At 51.4% G+C, this 16,521-nt stretch overlaps 1 protein-coding gene across 1 annotated transcript; it reads left to right on the plus strand.

Annotated features, from left to right (window-relative positions):
- Window positions 1-926: 926 nt before the first annotated feature.
- Window positions 927-15,016, plus strand: GBA (glucosylceramidase beta). The gene is made up of 10 exons (XM_040412154.1): window positions 927-1,064; window positions 3,785-3,979; window positions 4,053-4,199; window positions 4,268-4,401; window positions 4,466-4,638; window positions 4,706-4,943; window positions 13,375-13,599; window positions 14,211-14,374; window positions 14,449-14,565; window positions 14,636-15,016. Exons 1-10 carry the CDS (start codon window positions 941-943, stop codon window positions 14,739-14,741), a joined length of 1,623 nt encoding a protein of 540 aa, XP_040268088.1. The 5' UTR covers window positions 927-940; the 3' UTR covers window positions 14,742-15,016.
- The last annotated feature ends 1,505 nt before the right edge of the window (window positions 15,017-16,521 follow it).

Raw genomic sequence — 16,521 nt, forward strand, 5'->3', positions numbered from 1 at the left:
ACCATCTACAGTGACTGTACTGCTCTACCACCATCTACAGTGACTGTACTGCTCTACCCACCATCTACAGTGACTGTACTACTCTACCCACCATCTACAGTGACTGTACTGCTCTACCCACTATCTACAGTGACTGTACTGCTCTACCCACCATCTACAGTGACTGTACTACTCTACCCACCATCTACAGTGACTGTACTGCTCTACCCACCATCTACAGTGACTGTACTACTCTACCCACCATCTACAGTGACTGTACTACTCTACCCACCATCTACAGTGACTGTACTACTCTACCCACCATCTACAGTGACTGTACTACTCTACCCACCATCTACAGTGACTGTACTACTCTACCCACCATCTACAGTGACTGTACTACTCTACCCACCATCTACAGTGACTGTACTGCTCTACCCACCATCTACAGTGACTGTACTACTCTACCCACCATCTACAGTGACTGTACTACTCTACCCACCATCTACAGTGACTGTACTGCTCTACCACCATCTACAGTGACTGTACTACTCTACCCACCATCTACAATGACTGTACTGCTCTACCCACCATCTACAATGACTGTACTGCTCTACCCACCATCTACAGTGACTGTACTGCTCTACCACCATCTACAGTGACTGTACTGCTCTACCCACCATCTACAGTGACTGTACTACTCTACCCACCATCTACAGTGACTGTACTACTCTACCACCATCTACAGTGACTGTACTGCTCTACCCACCATCTACAGTGACTGTACTGCTCTACCCACCATCTATCAGTATAGAAACTACTTCTGGCTTTGGTTTCCAGAATGCACAGAACACGTGACTATCCGATTACTTGACTCCTCCCACACACGTGACCCTTCATTTATGACGTCACCTTCATAATAAGGACACGCCTCTGGTCACATGACTTGTAGAAGTGTCACATGACCAGGAAATGCTTGCCCCAGACTCCAGAACACAGAGAAACTTCTCCGAGGCGCGGAGCGGACATGTTGGCCGTACGGGAGCTGCTCCTGCTGGCCCTCGCTTCCCTGTCAGGGGCCCTGGGTGAGGGACTGCGGGGCTCCTGGAGTTGTGGGCTGGGGACGGACTGCAGTAGGAGGACACTCTCCCAGTGTGGGGGGCAGTAGGAGGACACTCTCCCAGTGTGGGGGGCAGTAGGAGGACACTCTCCCAGTGTGGGGGGCAGTAGGAGGACACTCTCCCAGTGTGGGGGGCAGTAGGAGGACACTCTCCCAGTGTGGGGGGCAGTAGAGGACACTCTCCCAGTGTGGGGGGCAGTAGGAGGACACTCTCCCAGTGTGGGGGGCAGTAGAGGACACTCTCCCAGTGTGGGGGGCAGTAGAGGACACTCTCCCAGTGTGGGGGGGCAGTAGAGGACACTCTCCCAGTGTGGGGGGCAGTAGGAGGACACTCTCCCAGTGTGGGGGGCAGTAGAGGACACTCTCCCAGTGTGGGGGGCAGTAGAGGACACTCTCCCAGTGTGGGGGGCAGTAGGAGGACACTCTCCCAGTGTGGGGGGCAGTAGAGGACACTCTCCCAGTGTGGGGGGCAGTAGGAGGACACTCTCCCAGTGTGGGGGGCAGTAGAGGACACTCTCCCAGTGTGGGGGGCAGTAGGAGGACACTCTCCCAGTGTGGGGGGGCAGTAGAGGACACTCTCCCAGTGTGGGGGGCAGTAGGAGGACACTCTCCCAGTGTGGGGGGCAGTAGAGGACACTCTCCCAGTGTGGGGGGCAGTAGGAGGACACTCTCCCAGTGTGGGGGGGCAGTAGGAGGACACTCTCCCAGTGTGGGGGGCAGTAGGAGGACACTCTCCCAGTGTGGGGGGCAGTAGGAGGACACTCTCCCAGTCTGGGGGGGCAGTAGGAGGACACTCTCCCAGTCTGGGGGGGCAGTAGGAGGACACTCTCCCAGTCTGGGGGGGCAGTAGGAGGACACTCTCCCAGTCTGGGGGGGCAGTAGGAGGACACTCTCCCAGTGTGGGGGGCAGTAGGAGGACACTCTCCCAGTGTGGGGGGCAGTAGGAGGACACTCTCCCAGTGTGGGGGGGCAGTAGGAGGACACTCTCCCAGTGTGGGGGGGCAGTAGGAGGACACTCTCCCAGTGTGGGGGGCAGTAGGAGGACACTCTCCCAGTGTGGGGGGCAGTAGAGGACACTCTCCCAGTGTGGGGGGCAGTAGGAGGACACTCTCCCAGTGTGGGGGGCAGTAGAGGACACTCTCCCAGTGTGGGGGGCAGTAGGAGGACACTCTCCCAGTGTGGGGGGCAGTAGGAGGACACTCTCCCAGTGTGGGGGGCAGTAGAGGACACTCTCCCAGTGTGGGGGGCAGTAGGAGGACACTCTCCCAGTGTGGGGGGCAGTAGGAGGACACTCTCCCAGTGTGGGGGGCAGTAGGAGGACACTCTCCCAGTGTGGGGGGCAGTAGGAGGACACTCTCCCAGTGTGGGGGGCAGTAGGAGGACACTCTCCCAGTGTGGGGGGCAGTAGGAGGACACTCTCCCAGTGTGGGGGGCAGTAGGAGGACACTCTCCCAGTGTGGGGGGCAGTAGAGGACACTCTCCCAGTGTGGGGGGCAGTAGGAGGACACTCTCCCAGTGTGGGGGGCAGTAGAGGACACTCTCCCAGTCCGGGGGGCAATAGGAGTCACACACCCTCAGTCTGGGGGGCAGTAGAGGACACTCTCCCAGTCTGGGGGGCGGTAGGGGTCACACCCCCTCAGTCTGGGGGGCAGTAGGGGTCACACCCCCTCAGTCTGGGGGGCAGTAGAGGACACTCTCCCAGTGTGGGGGGCAGTAGAGGACACTCTCCCAGTGTGGGGGGCAGTAGGAGGACACTCTCCCAGTGTGGGGGGCAGTAGGAGGACACTCTCCCAGTGTGGGGGGCAGTAGGAGGACACTCTCCCAGTGTGGGGGGCAGTAGGAGGACACTCTCCCAGTGTGGGGGGCAGTAGAGGACACTCTCCCAGTCCGGGGGGCAATAGGAGTCACACACCCTCAGTCTGGGGGGCAGTAGAGGACACTCTCCCAGTCTGGGGGGCGGTAGGGGTCACACCCCCTCAGTCTGGGGGGCAGTAGGGGTCACACCCCCTCAGTCTGGGGGGCAGTAGAGGACACTCTCCCAGTCTGGGGGGCGGTAGGGGTCACACCCCCTCAGTATGGGGGGCAGTAGGGGTCACACCCCCTCAGTCTGGGGGGCAGTAGAGGACACTCTCCCAGTCCGGGGGGCAGTAGGAGGACACTCTCCCAGTCTGGGGGGCAGTAGAGGACACTCTCCCAGTCTGGGGTGCAGTAGAGGACACTCTCCCAGTCCGGGGGACAGTAGGGGTCACACCCCCTCAGTCTGGGGGGCAGTAGGGGTCACACCCCCTCAGTCTGGGGGGCAGTAGGGGTCACACCCCCTCAGTCTGGGGGGCAGTAGGGGTCACACCCCCTCAGTCTGGGGGGCAGTAGGGGTCACACCCCCTCAGTCTGGGGGGCAGTAGGGGTCACACCCCCTCAGTCTGGGGGGCAGTAGGGGTCACACCCCCTCAGTCTGGGGGGCAGTAGGGGTCACACCCCCTCAGTCTGGGGGGCAGTAGGGGTCACACCCCCTCAGTCTGGGGGGGCAGTAGGGGTCACACTCCCTCAGTCTGGGGGGGCAGTAGAGGACACTCTCCCAGTCTGGGGTGCAGTAGAGGACACTCTCCCAGTCCGGGGGACAGTAGGGGTCACGCCCCCTCTCTAGGGCGTGGTTCCCGTGGCTACAGCTTGCCTCTCTTCTTTCAGGCTCTCGCCCCTGTGAGCCCCACGGTTTCGGGCACGGCTCGGTGGTTTGCCGCTGTAATGCCACCTACTGCGACACCCTGGACCCTGTGGAACTTTCGGCCTTGGGGAACTTCTCTGTGTATGAGAGCAGCCAGTCTGGGAAGCGTCTGGAGCAGAGCCGTGGCCCCATCAGGAAGCAGCGGCCGGGGCCCTCTGGTAACACACCGCACATCAGACAGTACCCCCACCCGTTGGGGCTGATGCTGATGATGCCCCCTCTTTTCCCCAGGTCTGACCCTCACCCTGAACGACAAGCAGCGGTTTCAGGTGATGAAGGGTTTTGGCGGCGCGGTGACGGACTCTGCTGCCATGAACATCCTGGCCCTGAGCCCGGGGGCCCAGGACAACCTCCTGCGCTCCTACTTCTCGGAGGAAGGTGATGTGGGTGCTCGCTGGGTGCGGTGGCATGGGTGCTGTAGCGTTATAGCTGTGGTTGTCCGGCAGGTATTGGATACAGCGTCCTGCGTGTCCCCATGGCCAGCTGTGACTTCTCCACCCGCGTCTACACCTACCTGGACCGCGAGGGGGACTTCACACTGGACACCTTCAGCCTGCAGCAAGAAGATGTGAAGCTGAAGGTGAGCGGGGAGGGCGGGGGCGCCGCTTATCAGCCTGGTACTGACACCACGTTTACTCGAGCAGATCCCCATCATCCAGAAGGCCCAGGCCCTGTCCAGCCGACCCTTGTCCTTGTTTGCTAGTCCCTGGACGGCTCCACCATGGATGAAGACCAATGGGAAGATCACAGGCAAGGGCACCTTGAGAGGGTCTCCAGGAGACCGCTACCACAAGACCTGGGCCCAGTACTTCATCAGGTCCGTGCTGCCCCCCTCCTGTGCCCGCCCCTGGCTCCCGCCATACTTACCTCCCGTCTTCTCCTAGGTTTCTGGATGAATACGCCAAGCACAATGTGACCTTCTGGGCGGTGACGGTGGAGAACGAACCGACGGCGGGGATGATCAGCGATTACCCCTTCCAGTGCCTCGGCTTCACCCCGGAGCTCATGAGGGACTTCATCGCCCTGGATCTGGGCCCGGCCTTCACCAACAGTTCACACAAGAACGTCCAGATCATGATCGTAGACGACAATCGCATCCTGCTGCCTCACTGGGCCAAAGTGGTAAGACCGCCATCGCGGGAAGGACCTGCTGTGCCGGCAGCGTGTCATAGAGCAGGAGGAGCTGAGCAGAGAGCACGTGCAGAGGACACTGCTCTATGACACGCTGACGGCAGACAGGGTCTCTAGATAGATCATCGGCTCAGCTCCTATCCTGTATTATACTCCAGAGCTGCACTCCCTATTCTGCTGGTGCAGTCACTGTGTACATACATTACTTATCCTGTACTGATCCTGAGTTACATCCTGTATTATACTCCAGAGCTGCACTCACTATTCTGCTGGTGCAGTCACTGTGTACATACATTACTTATCCTGTACTGATCCTGAGTTACATCCTGTATTATACTCCAGAGCTGCACTCACTATTCTGCTGGTGCAGTCACTGTGTACATACATTACTTATCCTGTACTGATCCTGAGTTACATCCTGTATTATACTCCAGAGCTGCAATCACTATTCTGCTGGTGCAGTCACTGTGTACATACATTACTTATCCTGTACTGATCCTGAGTTACATCCTGTATTATACTCCAGAGCTGCACTCCCTATTCTGCTGGTGCAGTCACTGTGTACATACATTACTTATCCTGTACTGATCCTGAGTTACATCCTGTATTATACTCCAGAGCTGCACTCACTATTCTGCTGGTGCAGTCACTGTGTACATACATTACTTATCCTGTACTGATCCTGAGTTACATCCTGTATTATACTCCAGAGCTGCAATCACTATTCTGCTGGTGCAGTCACTGTGTACATACATTACTTATCCTGTACTGATCCTGAGTTACATCCTGTATTATACTCCAGAGCTGCACTCACTATTCTGCTGGTGGAGTCACTGTGTACATACATTACTTATCCTGTACTGATCCTGAGTTACATCCTGTATTATACTCCAGAGCTGCACTCACTATTCTGCTGGTGCAGTCACTGTGTACATACATTACTTATCCTGTACTGATCCTGAGTTACATCCTGTATTATACTCCAGAGCTGCACTCACTATTCTGCTGGTGCAGTCACTGTGTACATACATTACTTATCCTGTACTGATCCTGAGTTACATCCTGTATTATACTCCAGAGCTGCACTCACTATTCTGCTGGTGCAGTCACTGTGTACATACATTACTTATCCTGTACTGATCCTGAGTTACATCCTGTATTATACTCCAGAGCTGCACTCACTATTCTGCTGGTGCAGTCACTGTGTACATACATTACTTATCCTGTACTGATCCTCAGTTACATCGTGTATTATACTCCAGAGCTGCACTCACTATTCTGCTGGTGCAGTCACTGTGTACATACATTACTTACCCTGAGTTATATCCTGTATTATACTCCAGAGCTGCACTCACTATTCTGCTGGTGCAGTCACTGTGTACATACATTACTTATCTTGTACTGATCCTGAGTTACATCCTGTATTATACTCCAGAGCTGCACTCACTATTCTGCTCGTGCAGTCACTGTGTACATACATTACTTATCTTGTACTGATCCTGAGTTACATCCTGTATTATACTCCAGAGCTGCACTCACTATTCTGCTGGTGCAGTCACTGTGTACATACATTACTTATCCTGTACTGATCCTGAGTTACATCCTGTATTATACTCCAGAGCTGCACTCACTATTCTGCTGGTGCAGTCACTGTGTACATATATTACTTATCCTGTACTGACCCTGAGTTACATCCTGTATTATACTCCAGAGCTGCACTCACTATTCTGCTGGTGCAGTCACTGTGTACATACATTACTTATCCTGTACTGATCCCGAGTTACATCCTGTATTATACTCCAGAGCTGCACTCACTATTCTGCTGGTGGAGTCACTGTGAACATACATTACTTATCCTGTACTGATCCTCAGTTACATCCTGTATTATACTCCAGAGCTGCACTCACTATTCTGCTGGTGCAGTCACTGTGTACATACATTACTTATCCTGTACTGATCCTGAGTTACATCCTGCATTATACTCCAGAGCTGCACTCCCTATTCTGCTGGTGCAGTCACTGTATACATACATTACTTATCCTGTACTGATCCTGAGTTACATCCTGCATTATACTCCAGAGCTGCACTCACTATTCTGCTGGTGCAGTCACTGTGTACATACATTACTTATCCTGTACTGATCCTGAGTTACATCCTGTATTATACTCCAGAGCTGCACTCACTATTCTGCTGGTGCAGTCACTGTGTACATACATTACTTATCCTGTACTGATCCTGAGTTACATCCTGTATTATACTCCAGAGCTGCACTCACTATTCTGCTGGTGGAATCACTGTGTACATACATTACGTCTCCTGTACTGATCCTGAGTTACATCCTGTATTATACTCCAGAGCTGCACTCACTATTCTGCTGGTGCAGTCACTGTGTACATACATTACTTATCCTGTACTGATCCTGAGTTACATCCTGTATTATACTCCAGAGCTGCACTCACTATTCTGCTGGTGCAGTCACTGTGTACATACATTACTTATCCTGTACTGATCCTGAGTTACATCCTGTATTATACTCCAGAGCTGCACTCACTATTCTGCTGGTGCAGTCACTGTGTACATACATTACTTATCCTGTACTGATCCTCAGTTACATCGTGTATTATACTCCAGAGCTGCACTCACTATTCTGCTGGTGCAGTCACTGTGTACATACATTACTTACCCTGAGTTATATCCTGTATTATACTCCAGAGCTGCACTCACTATTCTGCTGGTGCAGTCACTGTGCACATACATTACTTATCCTGTACTGATCCTGAGTTACATCCTGTATTATACTCCAGAGCTGCACTCACTATTCTGCTGGTGCAGTCACTGTATACATACATTACTTATCCTGTACTGATCCTCAGTTACATCCTGTATTATACTCCAGAGCTGTACTCACTGTTCTGCTGGTGCAGTCACCGTGTACATACATTACTTATCCTGAGTTACATCCTGTATTATACTCCAGAGCTGCACTCACTATTCTGCTGGTGCAGTCACTGTGTACATACATTACTTATCCTGTACTGATCCTGGGTTACATCCTGTATTATACCCCAGAGCTGCACTCACTATTCTGCTGGTGCAGTCACTGTGTACATACATTACTTAGCCTGTACTGATCCTCAGTTACATCCTGTATTATACTCCAGAGCTGCACTCACTATTCTGCTGGTGCAGTCACTGTGTACATACATTACTTATCCTGTACTGATCCTCAGTTACATCCTGTATTATACCCCAGAGCTGCACTCACTATTCTGCTGGTGCAGTCACTGTGTACATACATTACTTATCCTGTACTGATCCTGAGTTACATCCTGTATTATACTCCAGAGCTGCACTCACTATTCTGCTGGTGCAGTCACTGTGTACATACATTACTTATCCTGTACTGATCCTGAGTTTCATCCTGTATTATACTCCAGAGCTGCACTCACTATTCTGCTGGTGCAGTCACTGTGTACATACATTACTTATCCTGTACTGATCCTCAGTTACATCCTGTATTATACTCCAGAGCTGCACTCACTATTCTGCTGGTGCAGTCACTGTGTACATACATTACTTACCCTGAGTTATATCCTGTATTATACTCCAGAGCTGCACTCACTATTCTGCTGGTGCAGTCACTGTGCACATACATTACTTATCCTGTACTGATCCTGAGTTACATCCTGTATTATACTCCAGAGCTGCACTCACTATTCTGCTGGTGCAGTCACTGTATACATACATTACTTATCCTGTACTGATCCTCAGTTACATCCTGTATTATACTCCAGAGCTGCACTCACTATTCTGCTGGTGCAGTCACTGTGTACATACATTACTTATCCTGTACTGATCCTGAGTTACATCCTGCATTATACTCCAGAGCTGCACTCACTATTCTGCTGGTGCAGTCACTGTGTACATACATTACTTATCCTGTACTGATCCTGAGTTACATCCTGTATTATACTCCAGAGCTGCACTCACTATTCTGCTGGTGCAGTCACTGTGTACATACATTACTTATCCTGTACTGATCCTGAGTTACATCCTGTATTATACTCCAGAGCTGCACTCACTATTCTGCTGGTGGAGTCACTGTGTACATACATTACTTATCCTGTACTGATCCTGAGTTACATCCTGTATTATACTCCAGAGCTGCACTCACTATTCTGCTGGTGCAGTCACTGTGTACATACATTACTTATCCTGTACTGATCCTGAGTTACATCCTGTATTATACTCCAGAGCTGCACTCACTATTCTGCTGGTGCAGTCACTGTGTACATACATTACTTATCCTGTACTGATCCTGAGTTACATCCTGTATTATACTCCAGAGCTGCACTCACTATTCTGCTGGTGCAGTCACTGTGTACATACATTACTTATCCTGTACTGATCCTGAGTTCCATCCTGTATTATACTCCAGAGCTGCACTCACTATTCTATAGTGCAGTCACTGTGTACATACATTACTTATCCTGTACTTATCCTGAGTTACATCCTGTATTATACTCCAGAGCTGCACTCGCTATTCTGCTGGTGCAGTCACTGTGTACATACATTACTTATCCTGTACTGATCCTGAGTTACATCCTGTATTATACTCCAGAGCTGCACTCACTATTCTGCTGGTGCAGTCACTGTGTACATACATTACTTATCCTGTACTGATCCTGAGTTACATCCTGTATTATACTCCAGAGCTGCACTCACTATTCTGCTGGTGCAGTCACTGTGTACATACATTACTTATCCTGTACTGACCCTGAGTTACATCCTGTATTATACTCCAGAGCTGTACTCACTGTTCTGCTGGTGCAGTCACCGTGTACATACATTACTTATCCTGAGTTACATCCTGTATTATACTCCAGAGCTGCACTCACTATTCTGCTGGTGCAGTCACTGTGTACATACATTACTTATCCTGTACTGATCCTGGGTTACATCCTGTATTATACCCCAGAGCTGCACTCACTATTCTGCTGGTGCAGTCACTGTGTACATACATTACTTAGCCTGTACTGATCCTCAGTTACATCCTGTATTATACTCCAGAGCTGCACTCACTATTCTGCTGGTGCAGTCACTGTGTACATACATTACTTATCCTGTACTGATCCTGAGTTACATCCTCTATTATACTCCAGAGCTGCACTCACTATTCTGCTGGTGCAGTCACTGTGTACATACATTACTTATCCTGTACTGATCCTGAGTTACATCCTGTATTATACTCCAGAGCTGCACTCACTATTCTGCTGGTGCAGTCACTCTGTACATACATTACTTATCCTGTACTGATCCTGAGTTACATCCTGTATTATACTCCAGAGCTGCACTCACTATTCTGCTGGTGCAGTCACTCTGTACATACATTACTTATCCTGTACTGATCCTCAGTTACATCCTGTATTATACTCCAGAGCTGCACTCACTATTCTGCTGGTGCAGTCACCGTGTACATACATTACTTATCCTGTACTGATCCTGAGTTACATCCTGTATTATACTCCAGAGCTGCACTCACTATTCTGCTGGTGCAGTCACCGTGTACATACATTACTTATCCTGTACTGATCCTGAGTTACATCCTGTATTATACTCCAGAGCTGCACTCACTATTCTGCTGGTGCAGTCACTGTGTACATACATTACTTATCCTGTACTGATCCTCAGTTACATCCTGTATTATACTCCAGAGCTGCACTCACTATTCTGCTGGTGCAGTCACTGTGTACATACATTACTTATCCTGTACTGATCCTGAGTTACATCCTGTATTATACTCCAGAGCTGCACTCACTATTCTGCTGGTGCAGTCACTGTGTACATACATTACTTATCCTGTACTGATCCTGGGTTACATCCTGTATTATACCCCAGAGCTGCACTCACTATTCTGCTGGTGCAGTCACTGTGTACATACATTACTTATCCTGTACTGATCCTCGGTTACATCCTGTATTATACTCCAGAGCTGCACTCACTATTCTGCTGGTGGAGTCACAGTGTACATACATTACTTATCCTGTACTGATCCTGAGTTACATCCTGTATTATACTCCAGAGCTGCACTCACTATTCTGCTGGTGCAGTCACTATGTACATACATTACTTATCCTGTACTGATCCTGAGTTACATCCTGTATTATACTCCAGAGCTGCACTCACTATTCTGCTGGTGGAGTCACTGTGTACATACATTACTTATCCTGTACTGATCCTGAGTTACATCCTGTATTATACTCCAGAGCTGCACTCACTATTCTGCTGGTGCAGTCACTGTGCACATACATTACTTATCCTATACTGATCCTGAGTTACATCCTGTATTATACTCCAGAGCTGCACTCACTATTCTGCTGGTGCAGTCACTGTGTACATACATTACTTATCCTGTACTGATCCTGAGTTACATCCTGTATTATACTCCAGAGCTGCACTCACTATTCTGCTGGTGCAGTCACTGTGCACATACATTACTTATCCTGTACTGATCCTGAGTTACATCCTGTATTATACTCCAGAGCTGCACTCACTATTCTGCTGGTGCAGTCACTGTGTACATACATTACTTATCCTGTACTGATCCTCAGTTACATCCTGTATTATACCCCAGAGCTGCACTCACTATTCTGCTGGTGCAGTCACTGTGTACATACATTACTTACCCTGAGTTACATCCTGTATTATACTCCAGAGCTGCACTCACTATTCTGCTGGTGCAGTCACTGTGTACATACATTACTTATCCTGTACTGATCCTCAGTTACATCCTGTATTATACCCCAGAGCTGCACTCACTATTCTGCTGGTGCAGTCACTGTGTACATACATTACTTACCCTGAGTTATATCCTGTATTATACTCCGGAGCTGCACTCACTATTCTGCTGGTGCAGTCACTGTGTACATACATTACTTATCCTGTACTGATCCTGAGTTACATCCGGTATTATACTCCAGAGCTGCACTCACTATTCTGCTGGTGCAGTCACTGTGTACATACATTACTTATCCTGTACTGATCCTGAGTTACATCCTGTATTATACTCCAGAGCTGCACTCACTATTCTGCTGGTGCAGTCACTGTGTACATACATTACTTATCCTGTACTGACCCTGAGTTACATCCTGTATTATACCCCAGAGCTGCACTCACTATTCTGCTGGTGCAGTCACTGTGTACATACATTACTTATCCTTTACTGATCCTGAGTTACATCCTGTATTATACTCCAGAGCTGCACTCACTATTCTGCTGGTGCAGTCACTGTGTACATACATTACTTATCCTGTACTGATCCTGAGTTACGTCCTGTATTATACTCCAGAGCTGCACTCACTATTCTGCTGGGGCAGTCACTGTGTACATACATTACTTATCCTGTACTGATCCTGAGTTACATCCTGCATTATACCCCAGAGCTGCACTCACTATTCTGCTGGTGCAGTCACTGTGTACATACATTACTTATCCTGTACTGATCCTGAGTTACATCCTGTATTATACTCCAGAGCTGCACTCACTATTCTGCTGGTGCAGTCACTGTGTACATACATTACTTATCCTGTACTGATCCTGAGTTACATCCTGTATTATACTCCAGAGCTGCACTCACTATTCTGCTGGTGCAGTCACTGTGTACATACATTACTTATCCTGTACTGATCCTGAGTTACATCCTGTAGTATATTCCAGAGCTGCACTCACTATTCTGCTGGTGCAGTCACTGTGTACATACATTACTTATCCTGTACTGATCCTGAGTTACATCATGTATTATACTCCAGAGCTGCACTCACTATTCTGCTGGTGCAGTCACTGTGTACATACATTACTTATCCTGTACTGATCCTCAGTTACATCCTGTATTATACTCCAGAGCTGCACTCACTATTCTGCTGGTGCAGTCACTGTGTACATACATTACTTATCCTGTACTGATCCTGAGTTACATCCTGTATTATACTCCAGAGCTGCACTCACTATTCTGCTGGTGCAGTCACTGTGTACATACATTACTTATCCTGTACTGATCCTCAGTTACATCCTGTATTATACCCCAGAGCTGCACTCACTATTCTGCTGGTGCAGTCACTGTGTACATACATTACTTACCCTGAGTTATATCCTGTATTATACTCCAGAGCTGCACTCACTATTCTGCTGGTGCAGTCACTGTGTACATACATTACTTACCCTGAGTTATATCCTGTATTATACTCCGGAGCTGCACTCACTATTCTGCTGGTGCAGTCACTGTGTACATACATTACTTATCCTGTACTGATCCTCAGTTACATCCTGTGTTATACTCCAGAGCTGCGCTCACTATTCTGCTGGTAAGCTTGTGCACAGACCCCCGGTTGGCAGGGTTGCAATGAGGCCGTTTCTTGTCTTACAGATCCTGTCTGACCTGCGGGCCGCCCGCTATGTTCATGGTGTGGCGGTGCACTGGTATGTGGACTCTGTGGTCCCCGCAGACGTCAGTCTCGGCAGTACGCACCGCCTTTTCCCGGATTACTATCTGTTTGCCACAGAGGCTTGTGCCGGATTTGCTCCTTGGGATGTGGCAGTGCGCCTGGGATGCTGGGAGCGGGGAAACGAGTACAGCCGGAGAATCATAGAGGTGAGGTCTCCTGATGGGGTGGTTGAGCATAGCTCCGCCCTCGGGGCGCCTGGACGGGGAGCGGCCCTCGGGGCGCCTGGACGGGGAGCGGCCCTCGGGGCGCCTGGACGGGGAGCGGCCCTCGGGGCGCCTGGACGGGGAGCGGCCCTCGGGGCGCCTGGACGGGGAGCAGCCCCCGCCCTCGGGGCGCCTGGACGGGGAGCAGCCCCCGCCCTCGGGGCGCCTGGACGGGGAGCAGCCCCCGCCCTCGGGGCGCCTGGACGGGGAGCAGCCCCCGCCCTCGGGGCGCCTGGACGGGGAGCAGCCCCCGCCCTCGGGGCGCCTGGACGGGGAGCTGCCCTCGGGGCGCCTGGACGGGGAGCTGCCCTCGGGGCGCCTGGACGGGGAGCTGCCCTCGGGGCGCCTGGAGAGGGAGCGGCCCCCGCCCTTTGGGCCCCTGGACGGGGAGCGGCCCACGGGGCGCCTGGACGGGGAGCGGCCCACGGGGCGCCTGGACGTGGAGCTGCCCTCGGGGCGCCTGGACGTGGAGCTGCCCCCGCCCTCGGGGCCCCTGGACGGGGAGGTTGGGCCTCCTTCCTCCCATCCCTGTGACTCTCCTTTTCCGTCCCCAGGATCTGAATTACCATGTGACGGGCTGGACAGACTGGAACCTGGCCCTGGACGTGAGCGGGGGCCCCACGTGGGTGGGTAACAATGTGGACAGCCCCATCATAGTGGATGTGGAGAAGGACGTCTTCTACAAGCAGCCCACCTTCTACCACATGGCGCACTTCAGGTGAGATGCCACCTGGTGTGCGGGCCCCGGGGCCCCGCCGCTCCTTGCTGACCCCCGCTGTCTGCTCTTTACAGTAAGTTTATCGCCCCGGGGGCACAATGTGTTGGATTGGATGCCACCCAGAAGTCCTCACTGGAGAGCGTGGCATTCCTCAGCCCAGAGGGCTCCGCCATCGTGGTCATCCTGAACAGGTGAGTGTGTGGGCGAGGGCCCGTGCGCTCCTCCGGGGCCCGGTCCCATGTGCTGCTGTCTCTGTTCCAGGGCCTCCCAGGATGTCAGCTTCTCCATCTCGGACCGTTCTGTGGGGACGATAGAAGCCCTTTCTCCAGGAAACTCCATCCAGACGTACGTGTGGAGGCGCCGCTGAGTCTGGACTAGGGCCACCAGGGGGCCCCGGCCCTGCAGATGCTCCACGTGGTTGCTGTGTGAAGACTTCCTGGCACCGTGACGCTGTACCTGACGATGGGGCCCCCAGGGGACGGGGTGTTCCTGGCTGACGGATACTCCACCCTGCCTGCGCTGGCAGCCCTCAGGCACTGACTGTACACGCTGGCGGCCGGGCCGCGCTCCAGACGGGGTGCGAGATCCCTCCGCCTTAACTCCTCGCATACCGCACCGCTGCCAAATAAATACTACCGCCTGTATGCACAGTGTATGAATACTACCGCCTGTATGCACAGTGTATAAATACCGCCACCCCCACCACTGACTGTATACACAGTGTATGAATACCGCCACCCTCACCACTGACTGTATACAGTGTATAAATACCGCCACCCCACCACTGACTGTATACACAGTGTATGAATACCGCCACCCTCACCACTGACTGTATACACAGTGTATGAATACTACCGCCTGTATGCACAGTGTATGAATACTACCGCCTGTATGCACAGTGTATGAATACTACCGCCTGTATGCACAGTGTACGAATACCGCCACCCCTACCACTGACTGTATACACAGTGTATAAATACCGCCACCCCTACCACTGACTGTATACAGTGTATAAATACCGCCACCCCCACCACTGACTGTATACAGTGTATGAATGCCGCCACCCCTACCACTGACTGTATACAGTGTATGAATACCACCACCCCCACCACTGACTGTATACAGTATATAAATACCGCCACCCCCACCACTGACTGTATACAGTGTATAAATACCGCCACCCCCACCACTGACTGTATACAGTGTATGAATACCGCCACCCCCACCACTGACTGTATACAGTGTATAAATACCGCCACCTCTACCACTGACTGTATACAGTGTATGAATACCGCCACCCCCACCACTGACTGTATACAGTGTATAAATACCTCCACCCCCACCACTGACTGTATACAGTGTATAAATACCGCCACCCCCACCACTGACTGTATACACAGTGTATAAATACCGCCACCCCCACCACTGACTGTATACAGTGTATAAATACCGCCACCCCACCACTGACTGTATACAGTATATAAATACCGCCACCCCCACCACTGACTGTATATACTGTATAAATACCGCCACCCCCACCACTGACTGTATACACAGTGTATAAATACCGCCACCCCCACCACTGACTGTATACACAGTGTATAAATACCGCCACCCCCACCACTGACTGTATACAGTGTATAAATACCGCCACCCCCACCACTGACTGTATACAGTGTATAAATACCGCCCCCCCCCACCACTGACTGTATACAGTGTATAAATACCGCCACCCCCACCACTGACTGTATACAGTGTATAAATACCGCCACCCCACCACTGACTGTATACAGTATATAAATACCGCCACCCCCACCACTGACTGTATACAGTGTATAAATACCGCCACCCCTACCACTGACTGTATACAGTGTATGAATACCGCCACCCCTACCACTAACTGTATACACAGCGTATAAATACCGCCACCCCCACCACTGACTGTATACAGTGTATAAATACCGCCACCCCCACCACTGACTGTATATACTGTATAAATACCGCCACCCCCACCACTGACTGTATACAGTATATAAATACCTCCACCCCCACCACTGACTGTATACAGTGTATAAATACCTCCACCCCCACCACTGACTGTATACAGTGTATAAATACCGCCACCCCCACCACTGACTGTATACAGT

This window comes from Bufo bufo, chromosome 11, assembly GCF_905171765.1.
Source record: "Bufo bufo chromosome 11, aBufBuf1.1, whole genome shotgun sequence".
Lineage (NCBI taxonomy): Eukaryota > Metazoa > Chordata > Amphibia > Anura > Bufonidae > Bufo > Bufo bufo.